General features: G+C 44.0%; 1 protein-coding gene across 1 annotated transcript in view; it reads left to right on the top strand.

The window, feature by feature from the left end:
• LOC138645308 (zinc finger protein 665-like) overlaps positions 1–24,804 on the top strand; it is a 171,669-nt gene that overhangs the window by 133,993 nt on the left and 12,872 nt on the right. The window contains exon 3 of the mRNA XM_069734504.1: positions 1,360–1,470. Within this exon, the coding sequence (XP_069590605.1) occupies positions 1,360–1,470 (111 nt within the window). The remainder of the gene's footprint in view (positions 1–1,359; positions 1,471–24,804) is intronic.

Genomic DNA, 24,804 nt, shown 5'->3' with positions numbered 1-24,804 from the left:
TTGAAGCGTTCTAGAGTTATAACCTCATAAAGGGACCGTGGTCAGAATTGCAAAAATTGGCCCGGTCATTAACGTGCAAACCACCCTTGGTGGTAAAGGGGTTAAAGCAGGGGTGGGGAACCTCAGGCCTCATGGCCATTTACGGCCCCCGATTACCTTTTATCAGGCCCCTGAGCAGATTCTCAGGGACCACATTCTTGGGCAGGGAGCTGTATTTTGATTGCCACCAGGTCGTTAATTTCTTCTTACTCTGTTAGCACACACACAGTGTTCACTACTGAACACTGAAGGGCATGCAATGAAAGATTACTTCCTGACACCAGTGCCAAAATCAGGATGTGCTTTGTGGACAGGGTTTGTACGGCCTCGGAAGGATAGTATAAATATCCAAATGGCTCTTGGTAGAAAACAGATTCCCCACCCCTGCCTTAAGGTGATTAAATATATAATTTAACCTTGGGCTGCTCTTTTATGTCCATTCATAAATGCACACATCTGTTTCTCGGCCTAATCTCAAATGCTTCAGGGGGCGGCATTCTGGCCCGATATAACCCTGTTAACGGACCAGGCATATATCGAACGAGGAACTGGTGGCAGTCCTCCCAGGCTGATAAGGTTCTGTTTCACTGGGGTTAGTGAAAGGGGCCTTTCAGCCTGTCAGGGTTGTGGCCGAGTGTAGTGCCACGTCAGTGACTTCGTGGGCCACCTCTCACTCCCCGTACCTCCCTGGGCCCGTGTGGACAAGAGGGGGTCTGTGTAGAACTGTGCCAAGCTGACCTTATTTGTCCCTAGGGGATGCGGAACGTCACGTTGCTACAAGTGGGGAGACCTTACCACGGGATCCCGCTGACATAATATTGACGTCAGACGGGGTGACGAGGTGTGGCTCCTTCACGTTCCCTCACATGAACGTGTTTTATTTCTATGGTTAGAACCATACTGTGCTGTTTGTAATTACGTATTAAAAAGGGACAGACTATTTCTCTAACATGACATTTATATCATAAGGAAATTACATAATATAGTGTGTACCCCCAAAATACAAAACTTCCAGACAAAGCAATCTTTATATGATAAAAAATTAAAAATGTTAGGGCACCTGAAATGTGAAGAAAAATTAATGAAGGAAATAATTTTGTCGTAATGTAGTACTCTTAGCGGACCCGGCTCCAGTGACCCCTGCTTCCATCACTAGGTGTTGCTGTACTGACGCTCAGGGCAGCACTGGTGATATTGGTGGTAGCGATCTCACACTCAAATGTCGGCTCAGATGCCACTCGAGTTTGTAGTAAAATTGTCTAAATTGAACATTCCACGTGAGTTTTCCTTCTGTCTGTGACTTTTACATTATTTTCACAGTTTTGAAATCCTGGGAAAATCTGCTGAGAAATCATCCTAAAGCCGTAATGGAGAAAGGAGAAAGCGATATGCGGGGAGATGAGTGGCAGTGTAAAGATAAAGTTCTTACAGGTAACCGTCCTGATGAGGAATCCACACAAAATAAATAAGAGAAGAGTCACATTCTCCTCATTCACCAGAATAGACAATTCTAGGCTAGATGTTTTATATTATGTGTTTTCTTTGTTTTGTTTTTTTTTTGTCCGTAGTGTCCCCAATTCAATGAAAATTCAGATTATACATGGCGCTGTGTATCAAACTGTGTAACCCCTCCCCTCCGCAGTGTGTAACCCCTCCCCTCTGCAGTGTGTAACCCCTCCCCTCCACAGTGTGCAACCTCTCCCCTCTGCAGTGTGTAACCCCTCCCCTCTGTAGTGTGTAACTCCTCCCCTCTGCAGTGTGTAACCCCTCCCCTCTGTAGTGTGTAACCCCTCCCCTCCGCAGTGTGTAGCCCATCCCCTGTTATATTTTGTAGTGTTATTAGTGTATATTAATATTGATAGGAGCATTATCAAATCATTAAATTAATTGGCTTGATAATGTTGCTATCAATTAAATAGTTATTACTATTTTGTGTCTGTACGGTACAATGATTTTGATAGTGACAAGATCAAAATAGTCAATCAATGTCAGACTTATTATCATGTTGTGTTACAGAATGAATTTGATAGTGTGATATTATATTCCGTATTTTTCGGACTATAAGACGCACCGGACTATAAGGCGCACCCAGGTTTTAGAGGTGGAAAATAGGGAAAAAAATATTTGAAGCAAAAAAATGTGGTAAAATATTTAATAACATACTATTATATGTGGTGTTATTATATATAATATTATGTTATTATGTTGGAAGCTGCGGGACCAGTGTGGTGTCTGTGAAGTACTATATGAAGATGCTGAAGGGTGAGTATAAGAATGGGGGTACAGGGCTTATATTGAAAGCACCACTCCAGCACTGCAAAATAACACTGGAGTGCTGCTTTAACCCCTTCACCCCCGGAGCTTTTTCAGTTTTTTCGTTTTCGTTTTTCGCTCCCCTCCTTCCCAGAGCCATAACTTTTTTATTTTTCCGTCAATTTCCGCTTATTTTTTGCGGGACGAGATGTACTTTTGAACGATACCATTGGTTTTACCATGCCGTGTAACAGAAAACGGGAAAAAAATTCCAAGTGTGATGAAATTGCAAAAAAAGTGCAATCTCACACTGGTTTTTTGTTTGGCTTTTTTGCTAGGTTCACCAAATGCAAAAACTAACCTGGCATTATGATTCTCCAGGTCATTACGAGTTCATAGACACCTAACATGTCTAGGTTATTTTTTACCTAAGTGGTGAAAAAAAATTCCAAAGTTTGCTAAAAAAAAAACAACAAAAAAACAATTGCGCGATTTTACGATACCCGTAGCGTCTCCAATTTTCATGATCTGGGGTCGGGTGAGGGCTTATTTTTTGCGTGCCGAGCTGGCGTTTTTAATGATAGCATTTTGGTGTAGATACGTTCTTTTGATCGCCCGTTATTGCATTTTAATGCAATGTTGCGGCGACCAAAAAAACGTAATTTTGGCGTTTTGATTTTTTTTCTCGCTACGCCATTTAGCGGTCAGGTTAATCCTTTGTATTTATTGATAGATCGGGCAATTCTAAACGCGGCGATACCAAATGAGTATGTTTTTTTTTTTGTTTTTTTTTGATTGGGGCGAAAGGGGGGTGATTTGAACTTTTATATATTTTTTATATTTTTAAATACTTTTTTTTTATTTTGGCATGCTTCAATAGCCTCCATAGGAGGCTAGAAGCATGCACAACTCGATCGGCCCTGCTACATAGAGGTGAAGTACAGATCACCTTTATGTAGCAGAAATCCAGGTGTACTTTGAGCGCCGACCACAGGGTGGCGCTCAAAGCAATCGGCCATCAACAACCATAGAGGTCTCAAGGAGACCTCTGGTTGTTATGGCAATGCACCGCTGACCCCCGATCATGTGACGGGGGTCAGCGGTGCGAGCGCTCCCGGCCATGCAGCCGGGAGCGCTAGTTAAATGCCGCTGTCAGCGCTTGACGGCGGCATTTAACTAGTTAATGGGCGCGGGCGGATCGCGATTCTGCTCGCACTCATTGCGCGCACATGTCAGCTGTACAAAACAGCTGACATGTCGTGGCTTTAAGGTGGGCTCACCGCCGGAGCCCACCTTAAAGCAGGGGATCTGCCAGCTGACGTACTATTTCGTCAGCTGGCAGAAAGGGGTTAAAATCCCATGGGAGAACTATAACTCCCAGCATGTTCTGCAGATCCTATGACATGCTGGGAGTTATAGTTCACTAAAGGAGTGGCAGAGTGCTTTATTGTGTTTTGGAAAGACTAACCTCTTAATTGTGGCAGCCAGCCTGTGGTGAGGTAAAAGCATCCCATGACTGCACACACAGAGCCCTCCCTCTTGTTGCCTTTCCATAGCACAGGTAATGGAAGCCAGCAGATTCTAGTGTTGGAGTCTGAAGGACCTGTGATGATGTCAAGAAGAGGGAAGGCTCTGTGCTGCCATGTGATACTCCAGCCCGCCCACTTCTGACATCATCACAGGTCCTCCTTGTGCACACTGCACAGCACTCAGCTCCATCCCAGGAAGGTACGCAGCGATCTCCTCTCCCCCGGACCCTGCTTCTCCCCCGAACCCTGCTGCTGCTGCCTCCTCCTCCCCCGGACACACGGATCTCCCCAGCTGCTGCAGGAATCAGCACTGGGGAAACCATGTGTGTTGCTGCTTAAGTGCAGTATTCATTTGCTGCTCCTGGCTCACACCTCAGCTGATAGGTGGGCGGGGAAGCAGCTAATGAATAGTCACTGCACTTAATCATCGGGACCACATGGTTTCCCCAGAGCTGATTCCTGGCAGTGGGGACATTTTTCTGCCTCCTGAAGTGGGATAACAGTGCGATCCCACTCGCTGCTGCCCCCCTCCCCACATGCTACATCCCTACCATAAGACGCACCCACACTTTACTCCCAAATTTGGAGGAAAAAAAGTGCGTCTTATGGTCAGAAAAATACGAGATGTCTCTATCAAATGCGATTATTTGGCTACTATTATATGATAGTATATTTCTCAATATTATGAAAAAATGACAGACATTGTATCAGTTTTAAAGATTTTATTCAAAAAAATATTATGTATCAAACACCGCACATTTCAGCCGGATTACAGTATGATATGTAACAGCATACAGCGGTGTTGAATATAGTATAATATAGTATCACTGGTATTTTACAAACTAAGAATGAAGTGTTGTCAGCATAATTTTTCCGCACGCTCAGGGTCTGTGTTAGGAGGTGATTACCAAATAGATAACAGATACCAACAGATAAAATAACCACAACCACAGAGGCGCCACATCCTGTCCAGATGGTGTCCAGTGATAGTATCTGATAGAGTGAGCTAACATTGCAACAGACGCAATTCACATTGTCAGCTAAATCTCAATATTATATGATGGTGACAGCAGAAATTAACCAGTTCTCACATAGAGCCAAGCATCGCTGCTTATAAAGGTACCTTGTCCTCAAGGTAGCATGTGCCGGACATAAGTTATTCTTCAGATATGCAGAATAATGCTCCTATAAATTTTGATAGTTAAACTAATAACACTACATCATATAAAAGGGGAGGGGTTACACACTGTGGAGAGGAGGGGTTACACACTGGAGGGGAGGGGCTACACACTGTGGAGGGGAGGGGCTACACACTGCAGAGGGGAGGGGCTACACACTGCGGAGGGGTTTGACACTGCGGAGGAGAGGCGTTCGCGTTACACACTGCGGAGTGGAGAAGTTAGACACTGCGGAGGGGAGGGGTTACACTGTGGAGGGGAGGGGTTACACACAGCGGAGGAGGGGTTACACACTGCGGAGGGAAGGGGATAGACAGTTTGATACACTTTGATAGGGGGTGGGGAGCCTGTCAGATTAGATTTGACGCGTAATAGGTAAGCTACACTACTACTGTGCATCTGTAGATTATGGGATTGTGGGTTTAAGAACAGATTGAGATGATAGATCATCAAAGACACATAACAAACCTCATGGGAAAAGCTATCTCATTTAGTGTTTCATATAATATCCATCATGGCTCTGGTTATTAATAAATATTCTAAGTAACCTATTTGATATACTGAACCAGTCAGAGCTTTTAAAAACAAAAACTGTTTTAAAGTAATTGCATAACAGACACAACCAAGAGTAGATTATACCAGAAAGCAGAAAATTGCCTGGGCCTATCTAATCATGTATTTGCGCCAATGCTATGACTTCCGAATATGCGACCATACGGCTCCTCCCCTCTGCATGTAGCTGTCAGGGAGTGTGTGAGATGGACACCACCTAATAGCACTGACTCCGGAGCATTTCTCTGGACACGATTGGTAAAATATGAGGGTGTCCAATACTCTGTCACATGGAAGATGGGGTGGTAGTGGGTGACTTGAAGTTGTCACTGAACAATAGACATAATTTTGACGCCGTTCACTCCAGGGTATGCAATATATTATTATTATTATTTATATAGCACCATTGATTCTATGGTGCTGTACATGAGAAGCGGTTACATACAAATTACAGACATCACTTACAGTAAGAAAACTAACAATTACAGACTGATACAGAGGGGCGAGGACCCTGCCCTTGTGGGCTTACATTCTACAGGGAACCGAATTTTATATATATAGAACCCAATTATTCATTATTCAAGAACAGTCCAGGCCACAGACGTAGACATATAATTAGTGATGTTACCATAAAGCTACAATTATAGCTGAGGTTGCTGCCTCTCCTAAATCCTCCATAGACATGAATGTTTGACCAAGTATTCATCTGTGCTCTATGGGGAGAGAGAAGAAACATGCTCCCATATTATCAGCGAGTGTTCATCACAATCCAATATCTACATGTCTAAATGGACCCTTAAAAAGTAACTGTCAGCTACAAAATAAATATTTACCTGCAGTCATAATGGTAATCTGAGGGTAAATGGCATTTAAAGCAGTTTTACTGGAAGAGTGGCTGCAGGGAGAAAATGAAGTAATGTTTTCTCTTTAGCCGCTCACTTCCAGTCATTGAGGTGGTGCAGGGAGCTGTAACTGGTCAGAAAGAGGTGAATGTTACAGTCCACCGCTTCACCTGAAAGTGAAAAGGTAGTGGCTTCAAGGAGAATACAACTGATTGACATAGGAAGTTAATTGAGGCTTTTTGGCTTTCAATTTGATGTAGAGATTATAGTTTGTTTGCCCTTTCTCATTCATTTTATATTATTGCTGAACATTTTATATTTATACGAGGGATGCGCTGCCGACTGAACATTTTTATGCTCGTATAAAATATGCTATCGATGAGGAATGTTTTTTGTTAACATTTGATTTTTGTAGTAGACAATGATCAGGAATGAACGTAAGAAAATTTGATTCTTTGTGCAATCATGACATCATGTAATTGACAATTTAATAAGCTAATAACCCTTTCACCCCGAAGGCGTTTTCACCTTCCTGACCAGGTCAATTTTTTCAATTCTGACCAGTGTCACTTCATAATGGCTATGAACCGCTTCAACGGATCCCAGTGGTTATGATATTTTTTCGTGACATATTGTACTTCAGGATAGTGGTAACATTTATTCGATATGACTTGTGTTTATTTGTGAAAATATCGGAAATTTGGCGAAAATGTAGCAATTTTCAAGCTTTTAATTTTTATGTCTTTTTTAAGGCAACATATCACAGTTAACCCCTTCCTGACCTTTTACGCAGCGTATGCGTCATGAAAACCTGTGCCAATCCGACCTGTGACGCAGCATATGCGTCATGGTCGGATCGCGCTCCTGCAGGTCGGGTGAAAGGATTAACTGTGATTTCACCTGACCTGCAGGGACAGGGGGAGTGGTACTTGAGCCCAGGGGCGAGGCTTTGCCCCCCGCCCCATGGCTACGATCGCTCTGATTATCTGTTGAAAGTGATGTTTCACTTTTAATCAGAGCAATCGCAATATTTCACCAATGAAAATTGGTGAACTATTACAATCCAGCCATGGCCGATGCTGCAATATCATCGGCCATGGCTGGAGATCGCGATCTGCGATCTGCCACCGATCCACCGCCCCCGAATTAGAGAATTGGGCTATGTGCACACGGTGCAGATTTGGCTGCGGATCCGCAGCAGATTGGCCGCTGCAGATTCGTATCAGTTTTCCATCACTTTTACAGTACCATGTAAACCTATGGAAAACCAAATCCGCTGTGCCCATGGTGCGGAAATACCGCGCGGAAACGCTGCGTTGTATTTTCCGCAGCATGTCAATTCTTTGTGCGGATTCCACAGCGTTTTACACCTGTTCCTCAATAGGAATCCGCAGGTGAAATCTGCACAAAAAACACTGGACATCCATGGTAAATCCGCAGGTAAAACGCAGTGCGTTTTACCTGCTGATTTAAAAAAAAAAACTGTGCGGAAAAATCCTCACACGAATCCGCAACGTGGGCACATAGACTTAGGGTTAGGGTTAAGGTTGGAAATAGGGTTAAGATTGGAAATAGAGTTAAGATTAGGGTTAGGGGTGTGTTGGGGTTAGGGTTAGGCTTGTGGTTAGGGTTATGGTTAGGGTTGGGATTAGGGTTAGCATTGTGATTAGGGTTATGGCTAGAGTTGGGATTAGGGTAGGGGTGTGTTTGGGTTAGTGTTGGAGTTAGAATTGAGGGGTTTCCACTGTTTAGGCACATCAGGGGTCTCCAAACGCGACATGGCACCACTTGATTCCAGCCTATCTTGCGTTCAAAAAGTCAAATGGTGCTCCCTCCCTTCCGAGCCCCGACGTGCGCCCAAACAGTGGTTTACCCAAACATATGGGGCACAAGCGTACTCAGGAAAAATTGCACAACAACTTTGGGGGTCTAATTTCTCCTGTTACCCTTGGGAAAAAAAATGGGGGCTAAAAACATTTTTTGGGGAAAAAAACATGATTTTTTACTTTCATGGCTCTGCGTTATAAACTTATGTGAAGCACTTGGGGGGTTCAAAGTTCTCACCACACATCTAGATAAGTTCCTTGAGGGGGTGTAGTTTCCAAAATGGGGTCACTTGTGGGGGGTTTCTACTGTTTAGGCACATCAGGGGCTCTGCAAACGTAACATGACGTCCGCAGTGTTATGATGGCAATCCAGTGACACAGTGTGCCAGCAATCAGAGCACATACAGTGATCTGACAATAACCCAAAAATAATAGAACGAGCTCTGAGACGTGGAATCTCTGTAGACCGCAATACCTGAACCTATCCTAAACACAACTAAAGGCAGCTGTGGATTGCGCCTGACACTACCTATGCAACTCGGCACAGCCTGAGGAACTGACTAGCCTGAAGATAGAAATACAAGCCTGGCTTGCCTCAGAGAAATACCCCAAAGGAAAAGGCAGCCCCCCACATATTATGACTGTTAGCAAGAGGAAAAGACAAAACGTAGGGATGAAATAGATTCAGCAAAGTGAGGCCCAATATTCTAGATAGAGCGAGGATAGCAAAGAGAACTATGCAGTCTACAAAAAACCCTAAAGCAAAAAACCACGCAAAGGGGGCAAAAAGACCCACCGTGCCGAACTAACGGCACGGCGGTACACCCTTTGCGTCTCAGAGCTTCCAGCAAAATGAATAGACAAGCTGGACAGACAAAATAGCAACAAAAGCAAAGAAGCACTTATCTAGCAGAGCAGCAGGCCACAGGAAAGATCCAAAGCTCAGATCCAACACTGGAACATTGACCAGGAGCAAGGAAGACAGAATCAGGTGGAGTTAAATAACAAAGCGGCCAACGAGCTCACCAGAACACCTGAGGGAGGAAGCCCAGAAGCTGCAGTACCACTTGTGACCACAGGAGTGAATTCAGCCACAGAATTCACAACAGTACCCCCCCCCTTGAGGAGGGGTCACCGAACCCTCACCAGAGCCCCCAGGCCGACCAGGATGAGCCACATGAAAGGCACGAACAAGATCTGGAGCATGGACATCAGAGGCAAAAACCCAGGAATTATCTTCCTGAGCATAACCCTTCCATTTAACCAGATACTGGAATTTCCGTCTAGAGACACGAGAATCCAAAATTTTCTCCACAATATACTCCAATTCCCCCTCCACCAAGGAGGCTCAACAGATGGAACCATAGGTGCCACGTATCTCCGCAACAATGACCTATGGAATACATTATGTATGGAAAAGGAGTCCGGGAGGGTCAGACGAAAGGACACAGGATTGAGAATCTCAGAAATCCTATACGGACCAATAAAACGAGGTTTAAATTTAGGAGAGGAAACCTTCATAGGAATATGACGAGAAGATAACCAAACCAGATCCCCAACACGAAGTCGGGGACCCACACGGCGTCTGCGATTAGCGAAAAGTTGAGCCTTCTCCTGGGACAAGGTCAAATTGTCCACTTCCTGAGTCCAGATCTGCTGCAACCTGTCCACCACAGAATCCACACCAGGACAGTCCGAAGACTCAACCTGTCCTGAAGAGAAACGAGGATGGAACCCAGAATTGCAGAAAAATGGAGAGACCAAGGTAGCCGAGCTGGCCCGATTATTAAGGGCGAACTCAGCCAACGGCAAAAAGGACACCCAATCATCCTGGTCTGCAGAAACAAAACATCTCAGATATGTTTCCAAGGTCTGATTGGTTCGTTCGGTCTGGCCATTAGTCTGAGGATGGAAAGCCGAGGAAAAAGATAGGTCAATGCCCATCCTACCACAAAAGGCTCGCCAGAACCTTGAAACAAACTGGGAACCTCTGTCAGAAACAATATTCTCAGGAATGCCATGCAAACGAACCACATGCTGGAAGAACAAAGGCACCAAATCAGAGGAGGAAGGCAATTTAACCAAGGGCACCAGATGGACCATTTTAGAAAAGCGATCACAGACCACCCAAATGACTGACATCTTTTGAGAAACGGGAAGGTCAGAAATGAAATCCATCAAAATATGTGTCCAAGGCCTCTTCGGGACCGGCAAGGGCAAAAGCAACCCACTGGCACGTGAACAGCAGGGCTTAGCCCTAGCACAAATCCCACAGGACTGCACAAAAGTACGTACATCCCGTGACAGAGATGGCCACCAGAAGGATCTAGCCACTAACTCTCTGGTACCAAAGATTCCAGGATGACCAGCCAACACCGAACAATGAAGTTCAGAGATAACTTTACTAGTCCACCTATCAGGGACGAACAGTTTCTCCGCCGGACAACGATCAGGTTTATTCGCCTGAAATTTTTGCAACACTCGCCGCAAATCAGGGGAGATGGCAGACACAATGACTCCTTCCTTGAGGATACTCGTCGGGTCAGATAAACCCGGAGAGTCGGGCACAAAACTCCTAGACAGAGCATCCGCCTTCACATTTTTAGAGCCCGGAAGGTACGAAATCACAAAATCGAAGCGAGCAAAAAATAACGACCAACGGGCCTGTCTAGGATTCAAGCGCTTGGAAGACTCGAGATAAGTAAGGTTCTTATGATCAGTCAATACCACCACGCGATGCTTAGCTCCTTCAAGCCAATGACGCCACTCCTCGAATGCCCACTTCATGGCCAGCAACTCTCGGTTGCCCACATCATAATTACGCTCAGCAGCAGAAAACTTCCTGGAAAAGAAAGCACATGGTTTCAACACTGAGCAACCAGAACCTCTCTGTGACAAAACCGCCCCTGCTCCAATCTCAGAAGCATCAACCTCGACCTGGAACGGAAGAGAAACATCTGGTTGACACAACACAGGGGCAGAACAAAAACGACGCTTCAACTCCTGAAAAGCTTCCACGGCAGCAGAAGACCAATTAACCAAATCAGCACCCTTCTTGGTCAAATCGGTCAATGGTTTGGCAATGCTAGAAAAATTACAGATGAAGCGACGATAAAAATTAGCAAAGCCCAGGAACTTTTGCAGACTTTTCAGAGATGTCGGCTGAGTCCAATCCTGGATGGCTTGGACCTTAACCGGATCCATCTCGATAGTAGAAGGGGAAAAGATGAACCCCAAAAATGAAACTTTCTGCACACCGAAGAGACACTTTGATCCCTTCACGAACAAAGAATTAGCACGCAGGACCTGGAAAACCATTCTGACCTGCTTCACATGAGACTCCCAATCATCTGAGAAGATCAAAATGTCATCCAAGTAAACAATCAGGAATTTATCCAGATACTCACGGAAGATGTCATGCATAAAAGACTGAAACACAGATGGAGCATTGGCAAGTCCGAATGGCATCACTAGATACTCAAAATGACCCTCGGGCGTATTAAATGCCGTTTTCCATTCATCTCCTTGCCTGATTCTCACCAGATTATACGCACCACGAAGATCTATCTTAGTGAACCAACTAGCCCCCTTAATCCGAGCAAACAAGTCAGATAACAATGGCAAGGGATACTGAAATTTAACAGTGATCTTATTAAGAAGGCGGTAATCAATACACGGTCTCAGCGAACCATCCTTCTTGGCTACAAAAAAGAACCCTGCTCCCAGTGGTGATGACGATGGGCGAATATGTCCCTTCTCCAGGGATTCCTTCACATAACTGCGCATAGCGGCGTGTTCAGGCACGGATAAATTAAATAAACGACCTTTAGGGAATTTACTACCAGGAATCAAATTGATAGCACAATCACAATCCCTATGCGGAGGTAGGGCATCGGACTTGGACTCTTCAAATACATCCTGATAATCAGACAAGAACTCTGGGACCCCAGAAGGAGTGGATGACGAAATAGACAAAAATGGAACATCACCATGTACCCCCTGACAACCCCAGCTGGATACCGACATAGAGTTCCAATCCAATACTGGATTATGGGTTTGTAGCCATGGCAACCCCAACACGACCACATCATGCAGATTATGTAGCACCAGAAAGCGAATAACTTCCTGATGTGCAGGAGCCATGCACATGGTCAGCTGGGCCCAGTACTGAGGTTTATTCTTGGCCAAAGGTGTAGCATCAATTCCTCTCAACGGAATAGGACACCGCAAAGGCTCCAAGAAAAACCCACAACGTTTAGCATAATCCAAATCCATCAGATTCAGGGCAGCGCCTGAATCCACAAACGCCATGACAGAATACGATGACAAAGAGCATATCAAGGTAATGGACAGAAGGAATTTGGACTGTACAGTACCAATGACGGCAGACCTGTCGAACCGCTTAGTGCGCTTAGGACAATCAGAAATAGCATGAGTGGAATCACCACAGTAGAAACACAGCCCATTCTGACATCTGTGTTCTTGCCGTTCAACTCTGGTCATAGTCCTATCGCACTGCATAGGCTCAGGTTTAATCTCAGACAATACCGCCAGATGGTGCACAGATTTACGCTCGCGCAAGCGACGACCGATCTGAATGGCCAAAGACATAGACTCATTCAAACCAGCAGGCATAGGAAAACCCACCATGACATCCTTAAGAGCCTCAGAGAGACCCTTTCTGAACAAAGCTGCCAGCGCAGATTCATTCCACAGAGTGAGTACTGACCACTTCCTAAATTTCTGACAATATACTTCTATATCATCCTGACCCTGGCACAAAGCCAGCAAATTTTTCTCAGCCTGATCCACTGAATTAGGCTCATCGTACAGTAATCCGAGCGCCAGGAAAAACGCATCGACACTACTCAATGCAGGGTCTCCTGGCGCAAGAGAAAATGCCCAGTCCTGAGGGTCGCCGCGCAAAAAAGAAATAATAATCAAAACCTGTTGAATAGGATTACCAGAAGAATGAGGTTTCAAGGCCAGAAATAGCTTACAATTATTTTTGAAGCTCAGAAACTTAGTTCTATCACCAAAAAACAAATCAGGAATAGGAATTCTTGGTTCTAGCATAGATTTCTGATCAATAGTATCTTGAATCTTTTGTACATTTATAACGAGATTATCCATTGAAGAGCACAGACCCTGAATATCCATGTCCACAGCTGTGTCCTGAAGCACCCAAATGTCTAGGGGAAAAAAAAGACTGAACACAGAGCTGAGAAAAAAAAATGATGTCAGAACTTCTTTTTTCCCTCTATTGAGAATCATTAGCTGGCTCCTGGTACTGTTATGATGGCAATCCAGTGACACAGTGTGCCAGCAATCAGAGCACATACAGTGATCTGACAATAACCCAAAAATAATAGAACGAGCTCTGAGACGTAGAATCTCTGTAGACCGCAATACCTGAACCTATCCTAAACACAACTAAAGGCAGCTGTGGATTGCGCCTGACACTACCTATGCAACTCGGCACAGCCTGAGGAACTGACTAGCCTGAAGATAGAAATACAAGCCTGGCTTGCCTCAGAGAAATACCCCAAAGGAAAAGGCAGCCCCCCACATATTATGACTGTTAGCAAGAGGAAAAGACAAAACGTAGGGATGAAATAGATTCAGCAAAGTGAGGCCCGATATTCTAGATAGAGCGAGGATAGCAAAGAGAACTATGCAGTCTACAAAAAACCCTAAAGCAAAAAACCACGCAAAGGGGGCAAAAAGACCCACCGTGCCGAACTAACGGCACGGCGGTACACCCTTTGCGTCTCAGAGCTTCCAGCAAAATGAATAAACAAGCTGGACAGACAAAATAGCAACAAAAGCAAAGAAGCACTTATCTAGCAGAGCAGCAGGCCACAGGAAAGATCCAAAGCTCAGATCCAACACTGGAACATTGACCAGGAGCAAGGAAGACAGAATCAGGTGGAGTTAAATAACAAAGCGGCCAACGAGCTCACCAGAACACCTGAGGGAGGAAGCCCAGAAGCTGCAGTACCACTTGTGACCACAGGAGTGAATTCAGCCACAGAATTCACAACACCGCAGACCATTCCATCAAAGTCTTCATTCCAAAACGTCACTACTTCCCTACCGAGCCCTGACATGTGTCCAAACAGTGGTTTCCCCCCACATATGGGGTATCGGCATACTGAGGACAAACTGGACAACAACTTTTGGGGTCCAATTTCTCCTGTTACTCTTGTGAAAATAAAAAATTGAGGGCTAAAAAATAATTTTTGAGGGAAGAAAAATGATTTTTTATTTTCACGGCTCTGCGTTATAAACTTATGTATAGCACATGGGGGTTCAAAGTGCTCATCGCACATCTAGATTAGTTCCTTGAGAGGTCTAGTTTCCAAAATGGGGTCACTTTTGGGGGAGCTCCAATGTTTAGGCATACAGGGGCTTTCCAAACACGACATGGTGTCCACTAACGATTGGAGCTAATTTTTTATTCAAAAAGTCAAATGGCGCTCCTTTTCTTCCTAGCTCTGCCGTGCACCCAAACAGTAGTTTCTGACCACTTATGAGGTATCCGTGTACTCAGGAGAAATTGCCCAACAAATTTTTGGATCCATGTTATCCTGTTGCCTATGTAAAAATGAAAAAATTGAGGCTAAAAGAATTTTTTTGTGAACGAAAAAAAAAGTACTTCATTTTTACGGATCAATTTGTGAAGCACCTGGGGGTTCAAAGTGCTCACTGTGCATCTAGATAAGTTCCTGGGGGTGTCTAGTTTCCAAAATGGGGTCACTTGTGTGGGAGCTCCAATGTTTAGGCACACAGGGCTCTCCAAAAGCGACGTGTGTCCGCTAAAGATTTGAGCCAATTTTTCATTCAAAATGTCAAATGGCGTTCCTTCCCTTCTGAGCCCTGTCGTGCGCCCAAACAGTCTTTCCCCCCCACATATGGGGTATTGGCGTACTCAGAACAAATTGTACAATAGCTTTCGCGGTCCAGTTTCTCCGTTTACCCTTGGGAAAATAAAAAAATTGTTGCTAAAAGATCATTTTTGTGACTAAAAAGTTAAATGTTCATTTTTTCCTTCCATGTTGCTTCTGCTGCTGTGAAGCACCTGAAGGATTAATAAACTTCTTGAGTATGGTTTGAGCACCTTGAGGGGTGCAGTTTTTAGAATGTTGTCACTTTTGGGTATTTTCAGCCATATAGACCCCGCAAACTAACTTCAAATGTGAGGTGGTCCCTAAAAAAAATGGTTTTGTAAATTTTGTTGTAAAGATTAGAAATCGCTGGTCAAATTTTAACCCTTATAACTTCCTAGCAAAAAAAAAAATTGTTTCCAAAATTGTGCTGATGTAAAGTAGACATGTGGGTAATGTTGTTTATTAACTATTTTGTGTCACATAACTCTCTGGTTTAACAGAATCAAAATTTGAAAATTGCGAAATTTTCAACATTTTTGCCAAATTTCCGAATTTTTCACAAATCAACGCAAAAATTATCGACCTTAATTTACTACTAACATGATACCCAATATGTCATGAAAAAAACAATCTCAGAATCGCTAGGATCCGTTGAATATGCATATTGCCTCTTCTGAGAAAAAGAGGACTTAACTCTATAGCGCCACCCGCTGGAAGTAGCGATCCTACAAGTCACAATCAACTCTTTAACAAGTCGTGCAATATGACTTAGGATAAAAGCCAAATCAGTATCTCAATTCGCAGACACGGTGTTTCGGGCTGTTGGCCCTCGTCAGTGCGAAGCATGAGAACTGATTTGGCTAGGTGAGAGGCTCTGGACTGGGGTCTAAGGGGTAACGTTTCTCCTTATGGAGAGTGACATACCAAGCTGGCTTGTCAAGGTAAGGAGGCTTATTCGCCATGCAATGCTCCTCTGGATCCGTTGAAGCATTCCTGAGTTATTACCTCATAAAGGGACACTAATCAGAATTGCAAAAAATGGACAGGTCATTAAGGTCAAAATAGTCTGGGTCATGAAGGGGGTTAAAATGACTGAGAGGCCTATTTGTCAGAAAATAAGCAAAAGTTAGACCTTTCTACAAACTGCACCTCTCAAAGTGTTCAAAACCACATTTGAGAAATTTATTAACTCTTAAGGTGCGTCCCAGAAATTAATGCAATGTGGAAGGAAAAAAGAAATTTCTACTTTTCCCACAAAAATGTTACATTAGCCCGAAATTTTTATTTTCACAAGGGTAAAAGGAGAAAATGCACCACAAAATCTCTCCAGACCTTATCATCCTCACCAATAAAAGTTTACTTCCTGATTTCATGGACTTGGAGTTGCTATGCTGAAGTTGGAGTTCGTTGTTGCTGCTGGAGATTGTCATATGCTGTTTTGGGTGTATGCTTTCTTTATTATCCTATTCCCATTTGGTTTGTACATTTATATCCTTTCCTGCATTCCTTTATACCTTTGACAAGTGTTCTGTTTGTAAGTTGCTTTTTGTTATGCCAGTTTGTGTTATGTGTTTATACACCAACATTTCTGTCCCAAGCCTCCTGGGGCAGGGGACAGCTTAGGGTATTACGGGAGAACAGTAAGGCTGGTGGCCCAAACCTCCTCACCTTTAGAGGTAACTTAGGCAGCAGGGATAGTTAGGTCTCCAGCCCTAGGGACGGTTCAGGGCCCCTTTCCCTAATCATGTACTGTCAGTGTGACATTTTCACTGGCCCCACTTTTTTGAATCTCGACATGGAACTCGTTGTCAACCTTGTGAGACATCTGCAGGGTTTGAGCTATCAGACGTACGGTCTAATGTTTCTTCACACCAGACACCTGAACCGGAATCTAATTAGCACTCCCGGATAGGTTTTTTTTTTTTTTGGGGGGGGGGGGGGTCAGGACAAATTTATTGCATTCTGGTAAGCCTGTAAGCTCCTTCAAGCAGACCCTCAATCCTGGGCCTTCTCATTCCAATCCGACTCATAGTCACTCCAGTTTGGGGATGGATTTTTCAGGGCTCTTTGCCTTGTTTATGATAACCCGGACCGAGTCTCGGAATCTTAACTATGTAAGATCCAGCAGGGAGACCAACCGGCGGAGGAATTTTGTTCAGAATTCCGTAGATGGGCCACTGATACCCAGTGGAATGACCCCGCCCTTAGGAGTCAGTTTTGTCAGGGCCTGTCTGAATGGTTAAAAGACGTTTCTGCGGAGTCCGTCAGATTTGCGGCCAGGAACGGAGCCTTATCAAATGTTGTCCGGCAGGCTATGTGGTTAAAACCATGGTCAGGCGATACACAATCTAAAAAAAAGCTGTGTTTCATTCTCTGCTCGGGTGCCAGAGTATTGTTCTAGATCAGGGGTCCCCCAACCTGTAGTTTGGGAGCCACATGTGGCTCGCGAGTTCGTGATGTGTGGCTCGCGGCTGCCTGTCAGCTTGGTGCATTAGCACCAAGAGTAGTAAATAGTTAATAAGTGCAGATCTCTAGTTGGTGACTTTTGTGTGTAGCCCTGCACAGAAGAGCAGATCTGAATTGGGGTGAGATAGGAAACTGTGGAGCTTGGCATACTGCCTTGGTGTGATTTCAGTGGAAAAGCTTTGGATGTCGTTATACTGTCACTACTGTGAGTGGGGAAGGAGCTGGTTGTGGCTTGCGACCTTCTCTCAGAGCTTAATGTGGCTCACGACCCTCTTTCATAGCAGAATGTGGCTCTCAAGGTCAGAAAGGTTGATGACATCTGTTCTAGATGATATACTAGAGAAGGCATCTTGACAAAAAGATGGGGTTCCCAGAGGATAAGCCAAAAAAGTACCAGCCCTTTCGTAGACCCCAACCCTCCCGGAGGTCAGGCTACAAAGGGAAGGAAAAGTCCTGCAGGTGGAGCTACCCCAAAGGAGATAGGGGTAAGGGCTCTATCTTTTGGTTCAGGGTCAGGAAAACAATGACGTTGTGAGAGTTGGGGGACGACAAAGATCGTACTTGGAAAGTTGGCAAGAGATCTCGGAAAATCAGTGGGTATTATGGATAATCACTTCAGGTTACGGGATAGAGTTTACCCAGACCCCACCAGGAAGGTTCATTCTAACAAATTCCCATCTCCAGTTTTCCGCTCCCCCATGTGATCCGATGTTCAGGTTTTTCTAAAGATCAGAGCGATAGCTCCGGTTCCTGAGGAAGAAAGGTTCAGAGGCCACTACTCTAGTCTCTTTGTCAAAAAACCCTCAGGAGAAAGTCACACAATATTAAAGCTGAAACCCCTAAACCACTGTGTCAGGCACAAAAAATTCAAGATGGAATTAATCAGGTCCACAGTCCCCCTGATAAACAAAGACACGGTAATGTGTACCCTGGATCTAAAGAATGCGTACTGTCACGTTCCCTTCCATGCTTCTTCTCAACAGTATTTAATGTTCGGTCTGAGGGTCCAAGGGCAGGAACTTCACTACCAGTTCCGTTGCCTTCCATTCGTTCTATCTTCAGTGCCCAGAGTGTCCAAACAGCTAGTGATAGAGTTGGGAGCCTTTCTAAGGAAGGTGGATATCATCATCATAGTTCCCTAGCTGGACGGCTTCCTTATCATAGCCAGCTCTAGGGAAGAGCTTATGCAGCATTGTCAAACCTCATTCCAAATGCTTCAATATCTAGGCTGGGTGATAAATTGGAGGAAGTTGATTCTCTCTCCAAAATCCAGGAAAAATTTCCTAGAGTTCTCCTAGACTCTCACCTATGAACATCCTTTTTACCAACAGAGAAGCAAGCCTCAATATGGGGCAGGATCCGTCAGTTTTCTGAGAGCCGTTATTCCATTAGAGAGGCGATGAGGATCCTGGGACTGATGACGTCCTATATCCCCTGTGTTCGGTGGATTCAATTCCACTCCAGGGGACTCCAGGAGGCCATTTTATCTGCCTGGAACAGACGCCAGCTATCCCTGGATACCATAATGCCCCTCTCCTCCTCAGTGACAAGATCTCTACTCTGGTGGACCATTCCAGAAAACCTCCAGATTGGAGTCCGCTGCGTTCTTTTCCCCTGCCTGGTGATTACCATCGACAAGAGTCAACTAGACTGGAGTGGTCATGTAGAAGGAAGATTCTTCCAGAGAACATGGACTCCAGAAGTCTGAGCTAGGTCCTCAAATTACAGAGAACTGCACGCGGTATGGGAAGTTCTGCTCCAGGTCCAGTCCGTAGTCAAAAACAGGCATGTAAGAATCCTGTAGGACAACACTACTGTGGTCATAAGGGAGGCCCAAGACATCCCTCTCTGCAGCATCTTACAGGTAGAATCTTTAGGCGGGTGGAGAAAACAGTTCTGTCTCTGTTTCAGAGGTTCACCTAGAGGGGTCCCAGAGTCAGGTGGCAGACTTCCTAAGCAGGCAGAGGATATCACCCACAGAGTGGGAGGTGAGAGTTACAGTGCTTCTGAAACTGATAGTGCCCGTATTGGCCAACATTTTCCAGACAAGATTCCCCAAACAGCAAAGAAAGGAAGATCACAAAAACGGTGCAGAGTATGCTCCAAGAAGGGAATCCGAAAGGACACAATTTACCATTGTGAAATCTGGCCTTTGCATGAAGGATTGCTTCAAAGAGTACCACACATCCACAAATAGATTATAATGTTTTTTACCCTGTTGACACAACACACTTTTATAATCTGATGTACTCCGCACAACTTACACATAACACCACATTATAAATTCATACTCCAGTAAAACCAAAAGTATTATAATCATTACCATAAAACTATGCCTCTAGATAAATTACTTCAGTGGTGTAGTTTCCAAAATGGGGTCAGTTGTGGGGGATTTCCACTGTTTAGGCACATCAGGGGCTCTGCAAATGCAACATGACGCCCGCAGACCATTCCTTCACAGTCTGCATTCCAAAATGTCACACCTTCCGCTCCGAGCCCTGACGTGCGCCCAAACAGCGGTTTTCCCTCACATACAGGGTATCTGCGTACTCAAGAGAGAGTGCACAACTGTTGTAGTCCATTTTCTCCTGTTACCCTTGTTAAAATAAAAAAAATTGGGGCTAAAAGATAATTTTTGTGGAAAAAACGTGATTTCTTTTTTATTTTGACTGCTCTGCGTTGTAAACATCTTGAGAAGCACCTCTGGGTTCAAAGTCCTCACCACACATCTAGATAGGTTCCTTGAGGGGTCAAGTTTCCAAAATGGGATCACTTGTGAGAGGTTTCCACAGTTTAGGTACATCAGGGGTTCTTGGAACGCGACATAGTGAGCGATCTCTATTCCAGCCAATTTTGTGTTCAAAAAGTCAGACCGTGCTCCTTCCCTTCTGAGTAATGCCGTGTGCCCAGACAGTGGTTTTCCCTCACATATGGGGTATCTGTGAACTCAGGAGCAATTGCACAACAACTTTTGTGATCCATTTTCTCCTGTTACCCATTTTTAAAATAAAAAAAAATTGGGGCTAAATGATCATTTTTGTGGAAAAGAGGTGATTTTTTTTTTTTTCACTGCTCTACGTTATAAACTTTTGAGAAGCACCTCTGGGTTCAAAGTCCTCACCACACATCTAGATAGGTTCCTTGAGGGGTCTAGTTTACAAAATTTGGTCCCTTGTGGGGGGATTTCCACTGTTTAGGCACATTATGGTCTCTCCAAATGGAACATGACGTCAGCTAATGATTACAGGAAATTTTACATTAAAAAAATTTCCACTGTTTAAGCACATCAGGGGATCTTTGAACGCAACATGATGTCCAATCTCAATTTCAGTCAATTTTGCGTTCAAAAAGTCAGACGGTGCTCCTTCCCTTATGAGAAAATACACCAAAGAAAACAAAACCATATCATAATCACTATATCATAATCACTGTGGGATCTAGCCTCTTCGACCCACTCTAAGCAATTGTATGCCAATTTTCCTTGTGATATATGACTGACTACCATGGTCAGGGATAGCTATTGAGACTAAAAGGCTGGAGGGACTGCCCCAATATAAACATTTTCAACTACCGACATTGAGCTGGGGGCGCCGCATCTAACTTTAGGGTGCCAACCTCCGCTGCTAGGTAGGACTACAGCAAATAAGGGTCAGTATAGGATTGACACTATACCCTACTCAATCCCTGCTTTACAATTGTCGTTTTTTGACATTCCTTCCCCTATCTAAAGGGCTTGGGAAGTGTTTTCTAGAACTTTTTTTCTCATGAATGATATTTTAATTAAGAGTAATTATACAAATTAAAAGATAAATTTTATAGGGTTTTTTGTTCTTTAGTGTATTTTTTCTGAATATTTACCCATTAAATATTACCTGGTTTTCTCCTTCCCTTATGAGCCCTGCCGTGCACCTAAACAGTGGTTTTCCCCCACATATGTAGTATCGGCGTACTCAGAAGAAATTGCACAACAACTTTTGGGGTCCATTTTCTCCTGTTACAATTGTGAAAATAAAAAAATCGGGGCTAAAAGATAATTTTTGTGACTAAAAAGTTAAATGTTCATTTTTTCCTTCCACATTGTTTTAGTTCCTGTGAATTATGTGAAGGGTTAATAAACTTATTGAATGTGGTTTTGAGCACCTTGATGGGTGCAGTTTTTAGAATAGTGTCACTTTTGGTTATTTTCTGTTATATAGACTCTTCAAAGTCACTTCAAATATGATGTGGTCCCTAAAAAAAAAAAATGGTGTTGTAAAAATGAGAAATCGATAGTCAATTTTTAACCCTTATAGTTTCCTAATCAAAAAAAATTGTTTAACCCCTTTCTGATGTTAGACATACTATCCCGTCGAGGTGGAGTGGGCCCGTATGTGCACCGACGGGATAGTACGTCATATGCGATCGGCCGCGCTCACGGGGGGAGCGCGGCCGGGTGTCAACTGCCTATCGCAGCTGACATCCGGCACTATGTGCCAGGAGTGGTCACGGACCGCTCCCGGCACATTAACCCCCGGCACACCGCGATCAAACATGATCGCGGTGTGCCGGCGGTATAGGGAAGCTTCCCGCAGGGAGGGGGCTCCCTGCGGGCTTCCCTGAGCCCCCCGCAGCAACGTGATGTGATCGCGTTGCTGCGAGGGTCTCCTTACCTCCCTCCCTGCTCCAGGCCCGGATCCAAGATGGCCGCGGCATCCGGGTCCTGCAGGGAGGGAGGTGGCTTCACAGAACCTGCTCAGAGCAGGCACTGTGAAGCCTGCAGCACTGTAAGTCAGATCGGTGATCTGACAGAGTGCTGTGCAAACTGTCAGATCATCGATCTGTGATGTCCCCCCCTGGGACAAAGTAAAAAAGCAAAAAAAAAATTTTCCAAATGTGTAAAAAAAAAAAATAAAAAAAAAATTCCTAAATAATGAAAAAAAAATAAATATATATTCCCATAAATACATTTCTTTATCTAAATAAAAAAAAACAATAAAAGTACACATATTTAGTATCGCCGCGTCTTTACCGACCCGACCTATAAAACTGGCCCACTAGTTAACCCCTTCAGTAAACACCGTAAGGAAAAAAAACAAAAAAAAACAGGCAAAAAAACAACGCTTTATTATCATACCGCCGAACAAAAAATAGAATAACACGCGATCAAAAAGACATATATAAATAACCATGGTACCGCTGAAAGCGTCATCTTGTCCCGCAAAAAACGAGCCGCCACACAGCATCATCAGCGAAAAAATAAAAAAGTTACAGTTCTGAGAATAAAGCGATGCAAAAATTATTCTTTTTTCTATAAAATAGTTTTTATCGTATAAAAGCGCCAAAACATAAAAAAATGATATAAATGAGGTATCGCTGTAATCGTACTGACCTGAAGAATAAAACTGCTTTATTAATTTTACCAAACGCGGAATGGTATAAACGCCTCCCTCAAAAGAATTTCATGAATAGCTGGTTTTTGGTCATTCTGCCTCACAAAAATCGGAATAAAATGTGATCAAAAAATGTCACGTGCCCGAAAATGTTACCAATAAAAACGTCAACTCGTCCCGCAAAAAACAAGACCTCACATGACTCTGTGGACCAAAATATGGAAAAATTATAGCTCTCAAAATGTGGTAACGTAAAAAAAATTTTTTGCAATAAAAAGCGTCTTTCAGTGTGTGACGGCTGCCAATCATAAAAATCAGCTAAAAAACCCGCTATAAAAGTAAATCAAACCCCCCTTCATTACCCCCTTAGTTAGGGAAAAATTAAAAAAAAGTATTTATTTCCATTTTCCCATTAGGGTTAGGGCTAGGGTTGGGGCTAGGGTTAGGGTTGGGGCTAGGGTTAAGGCTACAGTTAAGGTACCTTCACACATAACGATATCGTTAACGATATCGTTGCTTTTTGTGACGTAGCAACGATATCGTTAAGGAAATCGTTCTGTGTGACAGCGACCAACGATCAGGCCCCTGCTGGGAGATCGTTGGTCGCTGAGGAAAGTCCAGAACTTTATTTCGTCGCTGGACTCCCTGCAGACATCGCTGGATCGGCGTGTGTGACGCTGATCCAGCGATGTCTTCACTGGTAACCAGGAAAACATCGGGTTACTAAGCACAGGGCCGCGCTTAGTAACCCGATGTTTACCCTGGTTACCAGCGTAAAAGTAAAAAAAACAAACACTACATACTTACCTACCGCTGTCTGTCCCCGGCGCTCCGCTTCTCTGCACTCCTCCTGGCGTCCGATCTCAATTCCAGCCAATTCTGCGTTGAAAAAGTAAAACAGTGCTCCTTCCCTTCAGAGCTCTCCCGTGTGCCCAAACAGGGGTTTACCCCAACATATGGGGTATCAGCGTACTCAGGACAAATTGGACAACAACTTTTGGGGTCCAATTTCTCCTGTTACTATTGGGAAAATACAAAACTGGGGGCTAAAAAATAATTTTTGTGGGAAAAAAAAGATTTTTTATTTTCACGACTCTGCGTTATAAACTGTAGTGAAACACTTGGGGGCTCAAAGTTCTCACAACACATCTAGATAAGTTCCTTAGGGGGTCTACTTTCCAAAATGGTGTCACTTGTGGGGGGTTTCCAAATGGCGCTCCTTCCCTTCCGAGCCCTCCTATGCGCCCAAACAGTGGTTCCCCCCACATATGGGGTATCAGCGCACTCAGGACAAATTGGACAACAAATTTTGGGGTCCAATTTCTCCTGTTACCCTCGGGAAAATACAAAACTGGGGGCTAAAAAATTTTTTGTGGGAAAAAATGTTTGTTTTATTTTTACGGCTCTGCTTCTGTGAAGCCCTTGGTGGGTGAAAGCGCTCACCACACATCTAGATTAGTTCCTTAGGGGGTCTACTTTCCAAAATGGTGTCACTTGTGGGGGGTTTCAATGTTTAGGCACATCAGTGCCTCTCCAAACACAACATGGTGTCCCATCTCAATTCCTGTCAATTTTGCATTGAAAAGTCAAACGGCGCTCCTTCGCTTCCGAGCTGTGTCATGCGCCCAAACAGTGGTTTACCCCCACATATGGGGTATCAGTGTACTCAGGACAAATTGTACAACAACTTTTGGGGTCCATTTTCTCCTGTTACCCTTGGTAAAATAAAACAAATTGGAGCTGAAGTAAATTTTTTGTGAAAAAATGTTAAATGTTCATTTTTATTTAAACATTCCAAAAATTCCTGTAAAGCACCAGAAGGGTTAATACACTTCTTGAATGTGGTTTTGAGCACCTTGA

The sequence above is a fragment of the Ranitomeya imitator genome, chromosome 7 (assembly GCF_032444005.1).
Source record: "Ranitomeya imitator isolate aRanImi1 chromosome 7, aRanImi1.pri, whole genome shotgun sequence".
NCBI classification, from domain to species: domain Eukaryota; kingdom Metazoa; phylum Chordata; class Amphibia; order Anura; family Dendrobatidae; genus Ranitomeya; species Ranitomeya imitator.
Note: the sequence above shows the minus strand (reverse complement) of the source record. Positions and strands in the feature narration are given on the sequence as shown.